This window comes from Eleginops maclovinus, chromosome 8 (assembly GCF_036324505.1).
Source record: "Eleginops maclovinus isolate JMC-PN-2008 ecotype Puerto Natales chromosome 8, JC_Emac_rtc_rv5, whole genome shotgun sequence".
In the NCBI taxonomy this organism is placed as follows: Eukaryota; Metazoa; Chordata; class Actinopteri; order Perciformes; family Eleginopidae; genus Eleginops; species Eleginops maclovinus.
In genome coordinates, this window is record NC_086356.1 from 14,959,199 (window position 1) to 14,980,649 (window position 21,451).

Genomic DNA, 21,451 nt, shown 5'->3' on the forward strand with positions numbered 1-21,451 from the left:
CTGTCACTTGTATATTTTGTTCTCAGAGTTTTACATTGATTTAATGAATCAATTGTATTATTTGTAAAAGAAAATGTGAACCATCCTTTAAAGTGAGTTGCACCTTTAATACAACACGGTTAGGGATTTTTTCAGTCATAAAAAAAGTATTCCCTGTTTGTAGGCCTAGTTGTAATATTATATGTGTTCATGTTCACAGTCAGTATGAGAAGTGTAGGATTGTGAATGAGAGGAATATAATAACCAGCTTCCTTCTGATAACAAAATGTGAGTATCCACCCAAATGTCCTGTAAACATTTCTCTTATCAGATAACATGAAGTGAAAAAATTCTGTAGACCAGAACACTTCATTCCAGCAATCCATAGAAAACTTTGTATATGAATCAAACAAAGACAGATTTTCTGTAGAGAAATATATCTCAGGTTTATTAACCTCATAGATTTCTTCAAATGCCTTACATTACTTATAAAACAGTATGTACACATTACTTCAAAGTTACACAATCCATGTTTGGAAGTGTACCTCCATCTTTGTTCAACCATTGCAATAAAAGAAAATTCACCTCCAATAAAAACATGTAGCCATTTCTGAATATTCAATCCTGCCAAACAAGTATCGACTTCAAACACCCTTGGGATATGAAAAAGGAAAATAAGTTTACTTTGTTGTTTAAATTCATAATTCCAAGACCTGGATTTTTTAAAAGTTTTGTTGCAATGCTTACCTATAAATACTTTTGTCCTTTATGTGCTTGAATTATCTCAATACTGCACTGCAACTCTGAAAAAGTTAATATGGCCTAATCTCTGTATGGTACAAAGTGAGCTCAATAGAAGGATGATAATAGATGACAGATGCAAACACATGTTTTGGGGCACTTCATTCTTGTCTCCTTTGTTTCTGCATAGCTCCACATGCATGAAAACCTAAACTATTTCAACAATCGACTTGTGAATGATACACAGTGTGGTAAACTCACTGGCCTGAGAACCCTGTTCCAGAAAATAGTTAACCTTCATACAGGTCTAATCATCACACGACTGCAGGGCTAAAAACAACACGACAGGAGTTGCTGATAAGCCTTGCTCCCCCGCTTCAATCCCATGATAGAAAACGTTCTGAACAATAAAAAGCTTAGCAAATTGGACCGGTAGCCAAAGCCGCAGGAATTTCAATACTTTTGAACAGCGGGAGACAAGTCGAGATAAGGGCCGGAGAAAAAGTAGAGGAGGGAAAGTGAGATGGAGCGTGGGAGGAGAGACGAATAGAGGGAGACACAGGATGGCAAGGACGATAGGAAAGAGGAAGGATGGGAAAGTTATTTTAGCTGATAAAAAAACCTTTGGTTATCATGGCTAATAATGAAGAAGGCTACAAAAGATAGGAGTTGTAAATTCATATTTGAGGTCAACTCTGTGCAATTTTTATTGCTAATTAATGCCTTCCTAGCAAAACAATGGAGAATAAAACTCAAAATAACATCTCATCTCTCAATATAAATAGAGCTATTTTAAACATTTCTTTGAGCATCACACAAATGCCGCTCTCTTCATGTATAGAGTATTTACAGTCATATCACACAAACAGCAATCAGGGAACTGAACACAGTGTTTCTGGGTAAATTTACCCAATAAAAGCTGGAAGCCCGTTTAACAGAACCACACCCTCAGGTGCCTATAACAAAACAAAAAAACAATAAATACAATGTTTACAATAAATACAACATGAATAAGTACAACCATTGTTTGCACATTTCCCAGTACACAAACTGGCAGTCACACAGCCAACCAGTGGCTTTACTGGAAACCAGTGTAAGACCAATTGCTACATGAGACCTATATGAACCAGCAGGCAGGTCTAAATTTTCATCCAATAAGGCTAAATCCACTATATATTTCAATTTAACTAGCAGGTTTACCCCTCAGGTAAGTACGCTATAAGGTCCTGCTGAATTAAATCTAAGGTTTTCACAGAGTGCCGATTCTTTCCAGGGCCGGAGCCACCTGGTAGGGGGCCCCTGGGGTCAAAATGAGCTGCTGGGACCCCATTTCTCCCCCAAATCTCTGTTCATTGCTTAAACACAGGTTTGCTGTATGGTCATTTGGTAAAGCACAATTATATGTATCAACATGCGAGCACAAAACTGAAATGAGGTCTTAAAAGTAGATTTTTGACATCTTTAAGACCTCAAGGTGAGAAAAATAACCTTGCTTTAGGGCTTCAGAGTTGCATTTACCCATTCATTTCATAAATAAATCAACATACCACAGTGAACCTGGGGATTTTTTGGGGTGACCCCAGCGTAACTTGTAAATCCAAATTTGGAAAATCTTCCCATAAAGGACAAATGCTTTGGATTATCACTTTTTTCAGACTCACATGTTCAAAGTGTTTTTCAAATCAGTGCTAGCTTATACAACAGTTGTTCATTGTCTTATATTTTCTAATAAATATCTATATCTTCAACAAAATAATTTATCTCCAGTTCCTTTGAATCTTTTCAGTGTCACTGTATACATAGGAAAAAAATAGGTTGATTACATGCTAGCAGCTTTAACATCTGAGCTCAGTCTGTGAGGAGCAGCTGCTACAGTCATCTTCATGTTAATATCTTTATGTCCACTGGGATACATCCCAACTTCCTCCAACTGCTTGTCTGCTCTAAACACAGGTTGATTAGGTTTAGTATCATTTACACATACAATACAATGTACTTCACATTGTTTCCAGTGACAGACATACATTTGCCCGGCAACAGGATGCAACATGAGAGTTTTTCACACCACATTTAGTCCTGACAGGGTTAACATCAGTAGTGTGAAGACATGCCGTGGAATGTTTGTTGTTCATTAAATCTCATAGAGTTATTGTGCTGTGAGTGTTTTCAATATTCAAGTGTCAATCCGTAACTCTGGGCTAACGTCAAGCTCAAAGTTTAACACAAGTCACTTATTTTTTTGAGAGTTAGATGAGGAAGAAGAAGGATTACATTAACCCAAAGAATTTTCTGTTGGTTTTTTTGCAAAGAGTAAGACGAATAGTTGGATTCCTCTCATATGAAGGTATCGATCTTCTCATCTAATACCTCTCAGGCTTCTCCATTATGAAGGACTAGCAGAAAACATAATTTAACTTCTAATTCTTGCTTTAAAGAAGAATATTCGTTCTTCTTTGGGGTCAGTATTTCTAAAATCCTGGTTACGGCTCTGCTTACAACCATAATCATCCAGAATATATTATTAGACTCATGAGTCAGAACACATGTAGACATATCCTCATTAAACTTGTACAGCACATACTTGCTTGTGAGAACAGTAATCATTACATTTCTCTTTGCTTTTATTTGGTCTTCATGTCACCTGTCTGCTCTGTGAGAGTTAACCAACATGTGCATGCTTGGACATACAATGCCAAATGAAAGAATTCCAGTGTAACTTCCATCCAAATGTCAGTGAACGCACAGTGTTATAACCACTAAAGATCCAGTTTGGTCAGCTCTTGGTATCGTGACATGGTGATTCGAGAAGCAGCTGGTTTCGCTCCGAGCTGCATCACAGTGAGGAATCCATTAAAAAGAAACAGTGTCTGAAGAATACAACTTGACCTTCAACTGCTTTCAAGAACCAAAGAAAGCTAGAAATAAATAAAATCTCTGAAATATAAAACAAATTAAATGTCTATATATATATACTTTACATAAATAAATATTACTCTTGGAAATTAAATATTTTCAAACATATTGCCTTGGTCAAGAGGTAGGCCATAAACAACATCCACCTCACGTCACCAAATTTGGTGACTTAAAAGAACCATACCGATGTTTTTGCAAGTTTTACAAGTATTACCATGTCTAATTTATATAATATTACTATTTCTGTTGCATGCATAACATCTTTTGTAGTCTCTTGTTGAGTCTGGAGTGTTCAGACTGCCATTAGTTTCAATAAATGTTTTGTAGTGTATAAAAATACATTAGCATTAATAAACTATAAAAACAATTATAAAACATTACATTTGCCAATTAATGTATTGCTTTTTTAAACAATATATTATTTAACAGTGTATTAGTCTAATGCAGAGTATTCCCTCTTTGTATTTAATGGGTGAAAACATGCAAAATCACAGGTATGGCTTCCCCTCAGTACAGTGACTCTGGTCTGCTGGTAGCTGAACTGACAGACAGACAGAAGCAGCAGACTAACTAATGTATGGTTCTCATTCATCATAATAAAAGTCACCTCACCCCCATAGAACAAACTCAAAACTAAAATCATACTTATTGTAAATACAACCATCAACTTAAACTATAAGTTTTACTCTTTGGAAAAAAAAGGAAATTGACAGTCAAACTACTAACTGAGTCCAGCCCTGATCTGGTCACACCAACAAATAACGTGAGTTTTTTGTTGATGTCTTAGCAGTGATGATGTTAAGGTTCAGCTCACATTAATTATGAAAAAAACCTAAAAATGTTTAGTTTTATCGTAAGAGGTTTTGAGATATCTTCGCTTCAAAACAATGAGTTTCATGTTTGATAATTATTCTACAGGATAAAACCTATTTGTGAAAACACATCTGCTACATTTTGTTTTAAATACATTGAACAATGGTCTTTGGCTGATGTTAGGCGTCCATGTTTGTTTGGTTCAGTCACAAAATCTGACTCTTCTAGTCATTATTTCAACTTGGCAGTTGACATGAAGACACAAGTCAGAAACGCTCAGTCATGAAATGAACTTGAAAGCAGGATAAGAGGCGGCTAGCAATTTCCTTTTTTTGATAACCAGATAAGTATACAGATCTATATAAATAACATGGACATATTTGCTAGTTTAAAAGCAAAAGTGCATTTGAATTTTATTTGCAACAGCAGCGTGGCTTTTCAGAATGGAAGTCTACAGACCACACTGTGGTCGTACAGATGATTTCCTCACTTAATGTATCTTCTGTGAAAACCGTTCACAGTGAGGTCAGTAGATGATCCACAGACACTGAAAACGTTTTTGTAAAAAGGCACGTTGCTGTTGAGTTAATTTTTCACTAAAAAAGTGGAGGCAGAAATCTCAAAACCTGGAAAAAAACTAAAACTAAAAACATTTGCAAGCCTTTTTGCAATCAGTGAACTGATCCTTTAAAAACACACAAACAAGACCCCGTCTTCATTTCTAATCGTAATCACTAGTGTTCCCTCTGCCATCTTTGTGTCTATACTGCATCTTTTTTTAGTGTCAGGAGGGGATCATGCAGGAGGGGATAAAAGAGGATCTCCGTTTATAAAATACACGTAAAGTGCTGATCCTCAGCATACCCAAGAACTCTACAGAATAGTTCAGGAGACAACGAGCAAACAGGAAACAGGAAGTAGTGCGAGAGTGTGTTGCTTGAGTGAGTGCGCAGGTAGTTTAGTTCCTACTTTAGTTAGATGGTGCTTTCAGTGTGTGTGTGACTGATAGTGTGGACATGTGGGTTTGCCTGGGTACGTTCACAGTTCTGCTGCTCACTGAGCAGAGTGGTGGTCTCCCCCGGCCCGTTGTCCGGGCTACCATGGGGCGGTGACGGCTGGGACTTGGAGGAGGGCAAAGTGGAGTGGGGGGTGATGGTGCATGGCGCTAAACTCAAGGAGGACGTAGGGGGCAGTGAGAGCGGGATGTGGTTGCTCGGAGGGGGGGTGACTTGGGGCAAAGACTGGCTGGGTCTGCGGCGAGAGGAGGGGGGGGGCTGGGTCAGAGCGGCTCGGGCGCCCAGCGGCAGCTGGATGTTGGACGGCGGGTGCTTTGCAGGAGGTGTGGCCAGCGGCAGCGCAGAGCGGTTCCCCGGCGGTGTTATGGGGGGCAAAGAGACAGACGTGTCTAGGCGGGTGTGACTTCCCTCTGGAGACTGTGGCGTGCTGTCCAGCTTGGACGCCAGGAGGCCGTTCTGGTACTGAGCACGAGTGACCTGAGCACAACAAAACACCATTGATAGGATGAGAGAAAAATTAGGGGTGAAGTCATAAGTTTAACAATATAAAATAAATTGTAAGGACAATGATATTTGATGTTTTCATGGATGATTTCAAAAAAGGTAAATAAGGGATTGTGACCTGATGCAGTGACCCAATCCCTAAATGGGGACACCTGGACTAAATCAGCTCAATCTATATAAATATTTAAAAACTAGCTTGACCTGGAGCAGTTACAATAGTACACTTGTTGTATCCTGACATCAATTAATAAATGTGGTATCTGTGGCAGGACAGCAATCATTTAATCTAATCATTGTTTTTGCAATGAAGTGAGGACTTAAAGGAAGGGATGCCAGCGTTTACAACTTGGCAACTTCTATGCTACCTGTACGTATATATATATATATATATATATATATATTATACACATCTGCCATACATATCTGTTTATAATACACATATCTATATATTATACATATCTGCCATATACATCTGTTATACATAATATATGCATCTGTCCATACCTCCTCATTCAACAGTGTAAAGTATTTAAATACTCTCAATGTATTCCACATATGTATATATTTCACATCCTCAAATCTTTATTGTTGTTATTGTAAATATTCTTCTCTCTTTTTGCACTATTTTATTTATCTTATTTGCACCATGTATGTTGAGTTGTTGGAGGAGCATGGGACATAAGATTTTCATTGCCAACATATACGTCGTATGTGCTGTGCATATGACCAATAAAACCTTGAACCTTGAAATGTAGCATTTGGAGCTAATTCTTCTAGTCCCTGTCATTGTAAAATAATGGACACTTTGTGGGGTTTTTCAGGTTAGGAACTTAATAACGACTGTACTCTAGCTCGCTTCCCAGGATAACCAACCCTAGCTTCAAGTAGAATTTTTATTTCAGGGTTTCTTCTTGTAATTAGGATGATTACATCAATGAATTGGTAGGTTTACACAAGTACCCTTGATGACAGCAGAGTTGCCTGACCGCTACTTACCTTAACATACTGCAGGTGTGTGAGAGCACGTACGCTAAAGTCTGGTGTGTACTGGAATGGGGTTCCCGGGATCTGAGTGATGCTCCCACCGACAGAGCCATTATCTGGAGCGCGCTCAGTGCAGCTCAGAGACGCCGAGCGGTTGAGGTTGCCACTGTGTGACGGAGAACGAAACTCTGGGGATTAACAGAGAAGAGAGTGAGCTAAAGGGTAAGGAAGAAAAAAAAACGCAGACATGTACACTTAAACATTAACAAAAGCTGAAAACATCAAGTACAAACAATAAAAAGGACATGAAAACAAAATGAGCCTAGTATCACCACACACATACACAGTAATGTCAACATCACACGATGTTATGCGGGGAATGCAACAAACATGCAAACTGCGATCAGACGAAGTGCATCGTTTGAGCATTTTATGGCTAAAACAGCTCTGTCTGAGTTCAGAGGAAGCTCGGTCATTGGCTTGTTTTAGTGATGTCATGGAGGGTGGCGTTATTCTCTTATTATTGAAAGTTAAAGGAGAGCGTTGGTGATGATCACAGAGCTTGATTTCAGCCTTGTATAGATCAAGTGGGAGGCACAGGAGAGAGAAGGTGAGCTTAAGGAATAGTTTAGCATTTTGGTAGACGAGTAGTCTTTTCTTTAGAGATTTCAGATGATAGGATAAATTCCCAAAATGCCAAACGATTTCTTAAACAGAAGTCTGCAGTCATGGGAGTTATTAAATATCTGACCACCCATCCAGCAAGCTCTTGCTAACTGATAGACAGCTGTTAATAACTAACTATTTAAGGTCTAAGGTTTAAAGTAAAGGTTTTAATCTTATCAACAGTAGAACAGTTTCAAATAATAACCAACCAAAAAGCTCTTACTACCTGCAGGACTTTGTTTTAAAACGCCCCCTGTTGGTAGGCTGAGTGAACTCAAAGGTGACTCGAAATATAACGTTACCATATACTATACTTTATTGCTTTTATGATTGTACTTGCTGGATCAGGGCTCTGAAGATGATGTTTTAAAAAGGAGGAATTATGAAAAGGCCAAAAGAGGAACCCCCCTCCCTCCCTCCCACACTTTTCTGGCCCATGCGAGTGTTTACCTGGGAAACGAGAGAACAGAGAAAACCTCTTTACTGAAAGGCGTCGTGGAGGGGGAGACGCCACTGATGGGGAGAGAGGAGGGGTGACGGCTGAGAGAGGAGGAAGAGGAGGAGAGGAAGAAAGAGGAAGAAACAGGAGCTGGTTTATAGGATTTGTGTATATCACATCTTTCGCACTAATTCTCTTTAGGTTTTAACACCCAGGAATTTTCTCTTATTACTCATAAAGACGGTTGGCTTGGTTTTTAGCCTCCTTTAACGAAGGAGGATAAACTGAACAAAGAGCTGATTATTTGGATTAATGATTCATTCATGTTCAAAGACATTTCCAGCAACTCTGCGCCTGCCATGCTTGCATCAAAACTTCTGAATTATCTTTACATTCTTATCCTTGTCGTTAAAAATAGAACCTAATTTAAAATACGATGTAAACCTATTTTAAAGACCTAGTTTTCTGAGATATATTAATCAATTCAAATTCAACTATAAAGAAAATAAACCAAATGACAAAGCACAACCTGAGATTACATTTCTGTGTCTCTAAAATCCAGCTTGAAAACGGGGTATTTTTCTATTAATAATTTAATAAATACAGGGAAAAGTAACCAATAATAAGTGAATAATGAATTCATATGTATTCAGATTTAAATGGAGGATCGATTCAGTAGAGTTTTTAGCTTTTATGTTTATTTTATTAAACATAAAAGTTGTTTGTTATGCACATGCTCAGCCATTATAGCCAAAACAACTAAGTTAACAACTGTGTAAGGAATATTTGACCTAAAATATGTCCTAAATCTCCATTCTTTCCAATAAAATGCAAACATGTGCAACATTTATATTTATATATACTATACATGGAGCGTTTTAGGATGAGAAATGGTCAAGTGTTGGACATGTATACATGTGCTGAACACACACTGACTGGCATAATGTGCACATGAAGTACAGACAGCAGTTTATCCAGCAGACAGAGACAGGCCAACAGGAAGGGAAACAGGAGAAGAAGAAGTGCAGAACATGTCGTCAACAATAATGACGCTGAACCACTAGGAGTCACCGGTGTCACAAACAGAGCCAGAGTCACCTGGGGCAGGGATGCAGTTTATGTGGATGCCTCTCTGATATCGACACCAGCCTGCTGCAGTGTGGGCCTGAGCAGGTAGGCTTACATCATCCATCACACACCTTTAAAGCTAACAACCTGCATTCAGTCTGCATCTGCATCATTCATTTCAACTCCAGTATATCCTCATTAGCCTCATCACATGTCTTTCTTTGACTCAAATCTGACGTGATTCAGGGCAGATACTGAAGTGACTGCACATAACTCACCCCTAAACCCAGAAATTGTCTATTTATTATCTATTTTACATTTCAGCTGTGTGTGGGTTAAACAAATAACGTTTAACATGATCAGTAGTGACATTTAGAGGTGTTGGTACCAGGCTCACTCTTTCCCCCTGCTTAAAGTCTTTATGCTAAGCTAACCCAGGCCTGACTTAAGCTCCCTACAAAGACATTTTTTATTATATGATATTATTAATAAAAGTAATGTCCTTTGCTCTCTGCCTTTTTAGTTATCATTCAAGTGCTGTTACTTCAATTACAAACACTTCAAAGTAAAGCTCATGGTTGTTTCTTCATCTTATTTTCCAACCCTTTTCCTTAATGAACCGTATTAACATTTAGATCCGACTAAATTAAATTAACTCAAGGTAACCTACAACGATGAAGTGAGCTGAGGAGGGAGACATAATAAAATGCAGACAAAAATAAGAACTACGAAAAAATCTTAGTTCAGGTTCATGTTTAACAAAGGGCAGTTTTCTGTTGGGTCCTTCATAAGCGCTCAGTAATAAATTAAAGGATAAAAATAACTATTTTAGACTCTGTGGTTGATTTCTTAGTCGTCAACTGCCGGCTCAGTAGAGAGAAGACGCACTCTGCCTGAACTTAAAGGGTTTCCCTATTTGGATTAAGCTTATTGACTTTTCCACTGCTCTCTTCAAACACACCGCATCATTAGCAAGTCACCGACACAGCACTTTGTGAAGGAGCATCAGCAAGTCGAGGGAAACAGAAAGACATAAAGTCTCAGATTACTAAGAACAATAACACTTGCAATGTCAGTATTGAGGTGAACGGACTGCTGCCACCAATGCAGGACTTTGACTGAAAATGTATTTTATTGTGTGTCATTGATACTTTACTTCAGTAAAGAATCTGAAATTTTCTCCACCTCTTGTCTGTAACAGGAAAAACAAGTCACTTCAAAAAAACAAAATGTCTTGTTATAATGTGGAAAAGACCTCATTAGGCAATATAAAAAACGTATATTCATAATGGGACACTGAACTAACACAGCACTTCACCTTACATCTATCATGGCAGAGGGCACCTAAATCAAGAAGAGCTTCAGCAGGAGTTGTGTTTACTCTGCAATAGGAGCCTCGAACAATATGCCTCGCTGGCACTGTCGGGAGCTGAGATAATATTGATGTATAAAGGAAGTTTTTATATTCCTTATCCTTCTGTATTCCATGTTGCTTTCTGTACTGTATGTCCATTTGAGATGTGTTGAATCTATGTGGATGTGTACTTCTACCGGCTATGAAAACAAACATTTCTGTAGGGCAATAAAACTAAATCTAAAAATGTATCCTTTGTAGCAAACCAATGCTGTACCTTGCCTATTTAATCATCGTGTGTATATGTTTGTGTACATTGTGTGTAAATGTGTCTCACCCAGTGATGGTGAGCTCAGAGCCATGACTCCGTAGTAAGAGAACGGGCCTGTTTCAAACTTCATGTTTTCGTGTCCGGCTTCAACCTCCACTCGCCCCTGAAACAAACACATTTTGTTTAATAAGCACAGTATATGACAGTGTGTATTATCCGTGTGTGTGTGTAGGTAACTCAGTGAGGGTGCTCTGTTTGTGCAAAATCCAGCTGTCATCTCCTGTGGCAGGTAACAGAAACACTTTGAGGTCCTATAAATATTACATCCTGCCAGGTGCTGCTGTGGGTCAGTGTCTCTTTACACCACACACACACACACACACACACACACACACACACACACACACACACACACACACACACACACACACACACACACACACACACACACACACACACACACACACACACACACACACACACACACACACACACACACACACACACACACACACACACACACACACACACACACACACACACACACACACACACACACACACACACACACACACACACACACACAGAAACAGGAGCAGCTTTACTCAGGTTGCATGCTGTGTGTCGGCAGTCCCTTCATCCACACCTCAGGTGTCGACAACAAAGCCTCAACGTACAAACACACACTTTCAAACACAACAGCAACATTCACACAAAGAGCGTACGAGTTCAAATGAATGATTTCAGCTTCTCTGAGCTATAACTTAAGTATTTCTGATTCTGATTTTGATTCTGTATTATAGACAAGATGTGAGCCTTTAAGTACAGATAAAGTCCCAAATATAAAGCGGACATGGAAACTATGAATCAAGCTTGGGATCGGTGTTACTCACAGATAAACAATTCTATAATAAATGCAAGACCAACAATCTGAATCTGCAAAATAACTAAATATATCAAATAAATGCAGGGATTTGCCTCTAAAATTGTTAAATAATATAAAGTTGCATTAAATTGAAATAAACAAGTAAACATTCATTTTCACACTACCTAGAAATTGTACTTAAAGAGGCCTTATTATGCTTTTGGGGGTTTTCTTTTTTGTGCATGTAAATGGCAGAGGGAGTTTCTCTACCACACACTCCCCCCCCTCCCCTGCCTGAATCGTCTACTTTATACTGCTTTGTTTACTTCTGCGACATAATGACATCACTATGTAACATTGCGCTTCTATTGGCTAGCGCTCCAACACATTGTACATGATAGGCTAAGGGGCAGGACATCTCTAAGAAGTTGAACAATCACAACAGGGCTGGCAACCCCCCTTCCTGCTACAGATTCACAGACTCTCCTCTTCATCTTTAACTCTCTCTGCTGTTTGTCTCTCTCTCCATATGCTCTGCTGTGCCTCTACTCATCTGCTCTTCTTATTTTCCATCACCCTTAACCCTTCAATCCCCTCTCCCTCCTCCATTAGTTCCCGTCTGACGTAAGAGGATCAATTAGTGAAGGTCGTGCAGAGACCAGCCCCTCTCACACACAGGAACTATTCATATGGTATTTAAATTACAAAGCATGTCTATTAACAAATAAAACCACCGGCACATTTACTTTATTCCTTAAAACATATGTTCCGCATATAAGGCTGAATATAGGTATCAATATTTAGAATTTAGAGAATGGTTTGCCAATACAGAAATGTCAGCAGTATCTTGATATGCGATGAGTTGATTAGGCTTCAAACAGAACATGTATTTAAAGCTCTTTAGATTTTTGCTTAATCATTTAAGGGGTTTTTTGCCTTTTGTGATACTAAAACAAAATATTGTCGGGGGTTTTGATTTGGATAAAAATATGTTGGAAAAATTCAAAAAGGTTTTAACTGGCACTTTCCACAATTTCCTGATATTGTTTACTCCAAATAATTCATTAATTTATTGGGAAAATAACTGGTAGATGACTTGATAATGACACGAATAATGTCCTGAATCGTAATAAAAGCAATCAAATGTGTTTTTTATCATTTCTACTTGTTTTAACATCATCTGAAAATGGATTTTCTGCTTACTAAGAGTAATCCACTTCTTGGACGCTAATTGACGTCAATTCTAAAGTGAATCTAGTCATTTAACAAATACAAAATATTTGCTGCTTTTCTTTGTGTTCTATCACTGTGAACTTGAATAAATAAAATCAGCAAAAATAACTGTTGTTTTTTAACTGCTCTAAACTTAATGTGCTTTTAAGAAATAACATTAAGTGAGCCATTATTATTATTATAACTGCCGTAGTAAGATTCATAAAGCATTATCATTATTTGAATTCAAGGTTTGTTTTTTTAGTTTAAACAACAAAAATCCACTTAATTAACTTAAGCCAGGCCTGTCTTAAGGAGTTGATGAGTTTAACTCTGTGCTAATACCTGCTGCAGACTGACGCAGTGACCCGGAATTAACCCGTCACGCATCTCAAATCTGTTGTATAACCCCATTTCACCCCAGTCTTTAAGAAATGACATGTTGAATAACCACAGCCATAGCTTCCTCATATACCTGCTCTCTTTGAGCTGATCATTTTTACTTCCTCATGTATTTTGTATTTCACTTTTAATTAGTTACTTTGCAGATTCAGAATAGTATCACAAACATATGATCAACAACTTAAATATAATATATTACTATTGATTAAATAACCCAGCAGTAATAACAATGAGCTGTATATTGAGTACTACACTAAATATATTTAATGCAAACATCATCTAGTATGAGTGTTTTTAACTACTTCTACACTATGGTATTGATTCTTTTATTGAGCCAAAGATCTGAGCACTTCATCAACCTGTTTGCTCATTATCTCATAAAATTTGGTCCTTGTTTTTAACATATTAATATAGTTTGAAGCCTCTGAGTGCTGGTGTGGTTGTGTACCTGCAGAATGAGGATGAAGAAGTCGACAGGTTTCCCTCTCTGGTAAAGGAAGTGCTGCGCTGAGCGTTTGTCGTTTTCGTTGATCTTGAGTTCCAGGATGACGTCGGGGTGGCTGAGGATCCTCAGCAAGACTTTCTCTTTGATCTGGAACGGGCTGAACAGGCTGACCTCTGGAGGGTTAGGGTAGATGGGGTTCAAAACAAAGCAAAGATGTTAATGCCTTATAACAGGTCTGTGTTATAGAAAGCAGACTGTTACTTCTATAAGTACCAAGACTGACCATACACGAATAAATGATTCTGTGGGCTGATATTCAAACCTTTTGTTACGATCAAAGTATTCAACATTAAAACGCTAACCCCCTTTTTCCAACAGGTCTTATCTGTTTTAAAATGTTTATTATTACATCGTTCATGGAGGATTACACAATGTAAAAAAAAAAAACATTACATTTTGGAGCAAAGGCACACCCTGGGGTGAATACACTAATTATTTTTTAGCTTGGCATTCCAAAGATATCTTTAATTTGAGTTTTATTTGAGGTTCATTTTTTCGATTACAGTCCTAAAATGGGTTAACCATGTAAATAACTTTGTTTTGTATAAATTAAGTGAGTTATTATTATAAAAAGGTGTCAGCTGTAAATCTCCTTTATGTGTTTTCTGAACTTTTTAGTAACTGTTTAGGAACCAAATGTTCTGCTTATATATTATTTACAAATACAACCATTTTTTTAAGCATAGCAACTACATACTTTATACTATTCAGACCAACTTGATAACAAGGTCACAGTGTCTCTCAGTCCCTCAGTGAGCAGGTGTTAATCTCTCTGGAGAATCAGTCAGCTGAACGACAGTAAAACAAATCAGGGGCTGTGAGATTAGAGGCGCTCACCTGTAGCCAGGAAACGATGAGCCGCCAGCATGAGCTGAGGAGAGATCTTCACTTTGCTGTCGCCCTCCTGCTTGAAGGCCGAGAAGTCGGGCTTGTTTTTATTGGGGTCCACCTTTTTCCTGTTTCTGTTGTCAGCTGCAGAACAGAGAAATTAGAATTGCAAAAATGTGTTAAATTATGTAACATTATTCCAATTTATTTGCTATAACTCTAGGTATTCTGTGTCAAATATGAGCATTATAAATAGTGTGTATGAATTCGTTCAGATATATGGGGCAAGAACAGTAGAGGAAAGAACAATTTCACAGCAGAGTAAAACCTTTTGTAATTATTCTTTGCTGGCTTTTTAAAAACTTAATGTTGAGGCAAATCTTGTTTTTTAGCACAGTTTTCAACAGAGAAACCAAGACATAAAAGAAGTAAATCTGCCAGTTTTATTCTGGGTGCAGCTTTACACTTAGCAGACATGAGAGTGGTGTCAATTCCAACCATTAAATAAGCACATTTTAAAAATGTTTTAAACTATTCATACTATTCTTGTTTTAAGGATATTTTTGCTGCAGCTTCTACAAAAACAGGCAGCAGTCATTGTGTTACTTTTTAACCAACTATCCATTTCGGCATTTACAGTCTTTATGCTAAGCTAATCTTTTAAGTCAATCTGTGTAGAAAGCCGGACAACTTGTGAAAAGTATTGTAAATCACCTGTACGGGCCAACAAATCAGTTCATACGAGTGTTTACGAGTGTTTTGGGGTGGCAGTGGTCTATTTTTTAGGGACTTGGACTTTGGAGTGAAGGGTCGCCGGTTCACACCCCGATTGGAACAAGAAAGACGCTGTGTGGACTGATACTGGAGAGGAGCCAGATCACCTCCTGGGACACCGCAGACATGCCCTTGAGCAAGGCACCAAATCCCCAAGTGCTCCCTGGTGCTGGCTAGCCTGGCTGCCTCTCCGCTCTGGATCCTCTTGATGCATGTGCATGTGTATACTGTAACTGTGTGTGAATTGTATGTGAATTTACATCTGTGTGCACATGTGCATGTATAAAAAAACACAGTGGAAAACTGAATTTCCCCTTTGGGGGTTTGATAAAGGTCAATGTTCTTCTTCTTACCTAGCATGATGTCGTGAACATAACAGTGTGTTTACCATCAAGTGTGTGTTTTGTGTGTGAAGTCTGTATCTGCCACAGGCGGCATTGCTGACTCACTGTAAAGGTCAGACTCATCGAGGATCTCTGACTTGATAATCTCTTCGATGACGTCCTCCAGCGTGACCAATCCCAGCACCTCGTAGAACGGATCTCCCTCCCCCTCGTTATTCACTTTCTGGACAATGGCCAGGTGGGATTTACCTGGACAGGAGAGGAGAGGAGAGAGGGATTACATGAAGGTTACAACCAGGAAGTGTGAGTGCACCTCAACAGTGATTATAAAACATTTTACATTGCCACCAACTGGGCTGTTAAGACATCAACTGGCAGGAAAGTAGGGCATCATCAGACAGGAAGTTGAGATTTTCGCTGCAGCAGCTGTCTCCGGAACTTCAGCAACTGGCCTTCAAACACATTCAGCTACATAAAAATATCCTTTCTTGTTTTTCTATTGTAGATCTGCTGTTCGATCTGTCAGTGAATTTATCCTGCCAACTGCTGCTGGAGGACAGATTGATGCCTTAATATAGCCCAGACTGGACTAAGAGCTTTGCAGTGAAAAGAGCTGGAAGAACTGCCAAAACATAGATAAAGAGGAGGGAGAGTGAATGGGAGGAGAGGGCTGGAAGAAGGAGAAAAACACGATTAATCCTCCCCTCATTAAAAAACCTTTAAGACCGTTTTGCTTGATCATGTTGGCTAACTGCATGCAGGTCTGCAGCACAGTGTGGCAACAAACAAACTGACATCACTGGGTGGCTGCCAATGACAGCTAAGGAAAGGGACTTTATCTGGAGAGAGGCTGCCAGGTCAGAAAACTGCCACAGTTACTCTGCATCAAGACAGACGCAGCATCTATTCCCATCAGTGCTGCTGCTGAACCTGCATGGATGTAAAATGCGTTTATGTGAAACATCAAAACACCAAAAATGACACTGTCAAATGTTTTCAGCCTAAACGAGTGTGTTTATTGAGGATATTTATCACGTAACACGTATATAAAAAGGCTCTTATTATTGATTATATTGACCCTTATTTTTTGGCTCTTACTTTTGTCCAATAGGAAGGACGTAAGTAGAAAGAAGGGGCCGCAGCTTGGATTCAAACGGGGGTCACTGCAGTAAGGATTCATACTTTACTACATGGAGGGGGCTGCTACACCAAGCTAACCCTAACTGAAGAAAATTCAACAAAAACATTGTGCAGGAGACTCAAGAAGCCAAGAGTTGCAGATATTGCAGATATCTCCCCTATTATTTATCAATATGCATAGAAGAAATATCTAGAGCCACCTTGACTACACGCATAAAAAGAATAAAAGCAGTAAAAACACTAATTTATTTTATATATTCTGCAGAACTAGGATTTTAATGGCATTGTCAAAGACAAAGAGATAACATCAAAAACTGTTTACAAGCCCAACCATCACTGACAGATAGCTGACTAATAACTTCCTGGGACAAAACACCACAGCAACAACAAAGGTTTGTTTGTGAGGTGAGGCGTTCCAACTGCACAGCATGAAGATTTTCTGTACACAAAAAATGCCTGGTGTAAACAACTGGCTAATTAGCAAGAGCATGAGACATACTGAACGGCCCTAAATGCGTCCAGGCTCTTACTATACGTCTAATTGTTTTCTCTTACATTCGTTCTCAATACTTCTGCATGTGAGATGCTTTCTTTGTTTGCCTGTGTTTGCATCTTTGCATGTGTTTTTCATTATGTTGTTCTGATGCACTAAGCTCTCAGGGACACCGTAAATCAGCACAAAGCAGAAGCCAGTGTTAAAGAGGCTGCTCTGAGTCATCCAACAACATCAGCTACTGTCACCACACAGAGCTGAGCCTGTCGGCGTTACGTACAGTCAGCACAGTGCTGCAGCCAACAGCCTCTGACATCATAGTGAGCACGCTGACCTGATGCAAACTGTGTCCCCTGTAAACAGCCCCCCCCCCCCCACAGGAAGGTCAGAGGCCACTGCAGCAGGTTCACATGAGTGACTTACTTCAAGACACTTCAACAGGACTAACATTAGCTGGCAGGTGTGCTTCAACCTTGAAGTTAATGTAGTTTTTCTACCTACCAACTGACCTTCTCTGACATTTTATTTATGGTCTGATTAATACGGGAATATCAACCAGAACATATTGTAGTTGGCAGAGAATCCTATTATAAAAAACAATATTTTATACAGATCACATAACTTTTAAAAAGGGAGTTTCTTAGAGAGCTACTGATGATTTATCTCCCATAATCTTTAATCAAATCATCTTTTTTCAAAGAATTTAAAACAAGAGGGAAACACTCATATTACTTTGGGTGTGCTATCTTTGCAGTCAATATTAACAAAACATATTTGAGATGTGGAAATAGACATCAAATGTTCAACACCTGGGGCCAGATGTCTAAATGATGCTCCTGCAATAAAAACTAGAGTGCTAAAAATAGCCACTATTCATACTGGTTACGCATTATGAGAGCTGATATTGCAGTTCTTCTTCTGCACTTGTTTTCAAATGAAAGGCTGGAAAGATGGCAGAAGTACTGTAAAACAAATGGTTGCACTAAGGGTGTGTCTACATCAATGTATGGCAACCTATGAAAATGAGGCTTGTGTAAACACAGATCAACAACCATGTCTTACACAGAACACAAGCAAATGCACAGCTTTATAAACGATATCTGATTCAAAAAAGTGTGTTTCATTTGCAATGTTTGCTGCTTTGAGAATGTGAGGAAAAGCCTTTTATATCTTGAAATATAAACATTTGTATCTTCATATAAGCTTTAGTTCTCTGCTGGTGCTCCACAGTCATGATACAAGCTTTGTGTTCAAGGTTTAAATATCAGCGCTGATACTTCCAGCACTAATCCATTGCGCCTGAACGTGCACGTTTTATCCCATCATACACATTAACTCAGAGGCTGAAGTCCCTGATTAGTTCCTGCTCTCTGATGGGAAATGATCATAAGTGATATCCGCTGCTGCAGTGTTTACAGGAGATAAAAACCGGCTGCCAGATTATATGGAACACTGATGCCAATTTGAGAAAAAAACCACATGGTATAACATACTGAGTTTGCAGAACTACGCTCCTGTAGTGCCTCGTCATCATATGTGTTGTTTATCCATTTTGTCAACCTTTTTTTCCCTTGTTGTTAACTACCTAAGAGTAGTAATATACCAAATATAATCCAGCCAGTTTTCCTGGCTGTAAAGTGACAGAACTACAGATTAAAAAGGATTTTTTTCAGAACACTGGCCACAGGTATTAGCTTCTCAAATATGAATATTTTCTTCTTGTGTAGATAAATAAGTAAGCATGAATTTTGGAGTTTAAATAGCTTCTCTAAATTGACTTTCTTTTTCTTTTTGGATTATTATTATTATTGATGCAATATTGAAAGGCTTGACTTGATTGTATTTTGTGAAAATGGAAATACTGAATTTAAGAAAAATACATAAGGGCACAATACATTTTGATGTAGGTGAGGATGAAGAAAGATGAAGAATGTGCCTTTGATCAGGACCACAGCGGGGTGAAAGGGTCCTGATATGTGGATCTGTTTTGCACTGTGCATAACATTTGTTTTGTTGCATGCAAGTGCTAAAAAGTAGGCTGTGATGTTCCAGCTGTCAATAGTGCTGATCAATACAGAGAGACAGACAGAGCATGTTCAGGGAGGGGGGGGGCAAAAAGGGTTTATGTGGATGCAGTAATGGCTGCACACACTGTAATGGCTGCAATCACACACACTCAAACTGTTTACACACCTTTCTTGAACTCCTCCAGCATGGCGTCCAGTTTTGTGTCATGAAACACAAAGTGCACAGGGTGGTTGTAGAACTTGGTGATGGTTTTCAGGGTGGTGCAGTCATCGGGGTCCACGAACGCCAGGTCCTTCACGTACAGGATGTCCATGATGTTGCTCCTCTCGTCATCGTAAACAGGGATACGAGTGTACCCGCTCTCCATGATCTCAGACATGGTGTTGAAATCTAGCACAGCATCCGCCTGGATCATGAAGCAGTTTCCTATGGGTGTCATGACATCCTCTACAGTTTTGGTCCTGAGCTCCAGAGCTCCCTGTATCATGTTGAGCTCCTCTTTCACCAGGTCGTTGTAGGGCTCCGTCACCTTCAGCATTCCCACCAGCTTCTCCCTGTTGTACACGGTGCCGATCTCCTGACCCAGCAGGACGTCCAGCAGCTTGCTGACAGGGAAGGATACAGGGAAGGTGAGCAGCATGAAGAACTTGGTAACCATGATGGTGTTGGCTCCTACAGCCAGCCCATGGCGAGAGCACAGCGCCTGTGGAACGATCTCACCAAATATGACAATCCCAACCGTGGAGGCCACCACAGCGCCCAAGCCTGACCCAATCAGGTCATCGAGGAGAATGGTGAGGGTGGTGTTCACCAAGACGTTGCCCAGGAGCAGAGAGCAGAGAAGATAGTTCCCTTTGCTGCGGATGGGTTCTATTTTTCTTGCATATTTCTTCTCCTTCTCTGTGCCACAGCTCTGGACGATGCGCAGCTCCATGGGGTCCAGAGCCATCAGCCCCAGGTTCAAGCCGCTGAACATCCCAGAGAGCACCAGCAGGCAGGAGATGAGGATGATCTGCAGCCATAAGGGCAGGAGGGACTTTTTCTCCTCCACCACCAGCAGCTTGCCATCAGTGTCCCCCAGCAGAACCCACCTGCTCGCATCCACACGGCTCCTTATGCACACGCCGTACTCCTTCTGCGGCTCGGTCTTGCGGAGGGGCTTAATGTGCAAGGTAAGCAGCCCTGACGAGCCTCGACTGCTGACGTTCAAGAAGGTCCCGACGCTTATGTCCTTCGTGAAATCTACACAATTCCTGTCCAGCGGCTCCATCATGCCGCTGCCGCTTCCTCTCGCCGCCGCCTTAACAGCTTCATCCTCCTCCTCCTCACCTTCATCCGCGCCACCGCTTGCGACGTCCGTGAGGTCCGTGAAGCGGATCTGCGTCCAGGCGCCCGAGTGGAGCTGCACCCCGTAAAACCGGAGCTGCACGGAGCTCTCCTCAGTCACCTGGATGACACCGTCGTCGTTGGTGCTGGAAGGCTTGTCGCTCCTCTCCAGCCGCATGCCGAGCACTTGGCTGCCGCTGACACCGGACGCAGCCGCCGCCGTCTCCGTGCGGCCACCGACTGCGCTCCACAGGAATATAATGAGAGTGAGAATATAACCCTGCTGTCCGCTCCATTCTGTCGCCATGTTTGTTTCACTGCTCGGCGACCTGGGGCCTGACGTCATTTACTCATGTCCGAGCGGCTCCGCCTCCCGCCGCCCATCACACACACCCCCGTTATCACCGCCTACCGGGCAGCGACAGGTAGAGCTAATAAACAAACTCCCCCTTCCTCCCCACACTATTCCTCACACACACACACACACACACACACACACACACACACACACACACACACACACACACACACACACACACACACACACACACACACACACACACACACACACACACAGCTGCTTTATTGTGCTGCTCTCTTTCTGCAGCAGGTGAACAGCCCCCGAATAAGTCATGCCCCCTGCGTCACCCTCTTTATTTTAACAAGCTATGGTCATCCTCCACTCACACCGACCTCCCCCATCCCTGCACGGCCTTGTTATGGTCTCGGGGCAATGCGGCACACAGCGGATGGATGCTGCTGCTGCTGCTGCTGCCAGCGGTTTTA

The 21,451-nt window shown here is 40.3% G+C and overlaps 1 protein-coding gene across 2 annotated transcripts; it reads right to left on the reverse strand.

Annotated features, from left to right (window-relative positions):
• Nucleotides 1-405: 405 nt before the first annotated feature.
• Nucleotides 406-21,011, reverse strand: LOC134868006 (metal transporter CNNM4). Of its 2 annotated transcripts, XM_063888857.1 has the most exons (8): nt 19,505-21,011; nt 15,784-15,927; nt 14,570-14,704; nt 13,676-13,845; nt 10,815-10,911; nt 8,067-8,156; nt 6,963-7,138; nt 406-5,939 (listed from the first exon to the last, which is right to left on the reverse strand). In XM_063888857.1, the coding sequence occupies exons 1-8, from the start codon at nt 21,009-21,011 to the stop codon at nt 5,421-5,423; spliced, it is 2,838 nt and encodes a 945-aa protein (XP_063744927.1). In that variant the 3' UTR covers nt 406-5,420. The 2 variants fall into 2 exon arrangements, with proteins under 2 accessions (XP_063744927.1, XP_063744928.1); XM_063888858.1 differs by lacking the exon at nt 8,067-8,156 and having other exon boundaries at nt 19,505-20,972.
• Between the last annotated feature and the right edge of the window lie 440 nt (nt 21,012-21,451).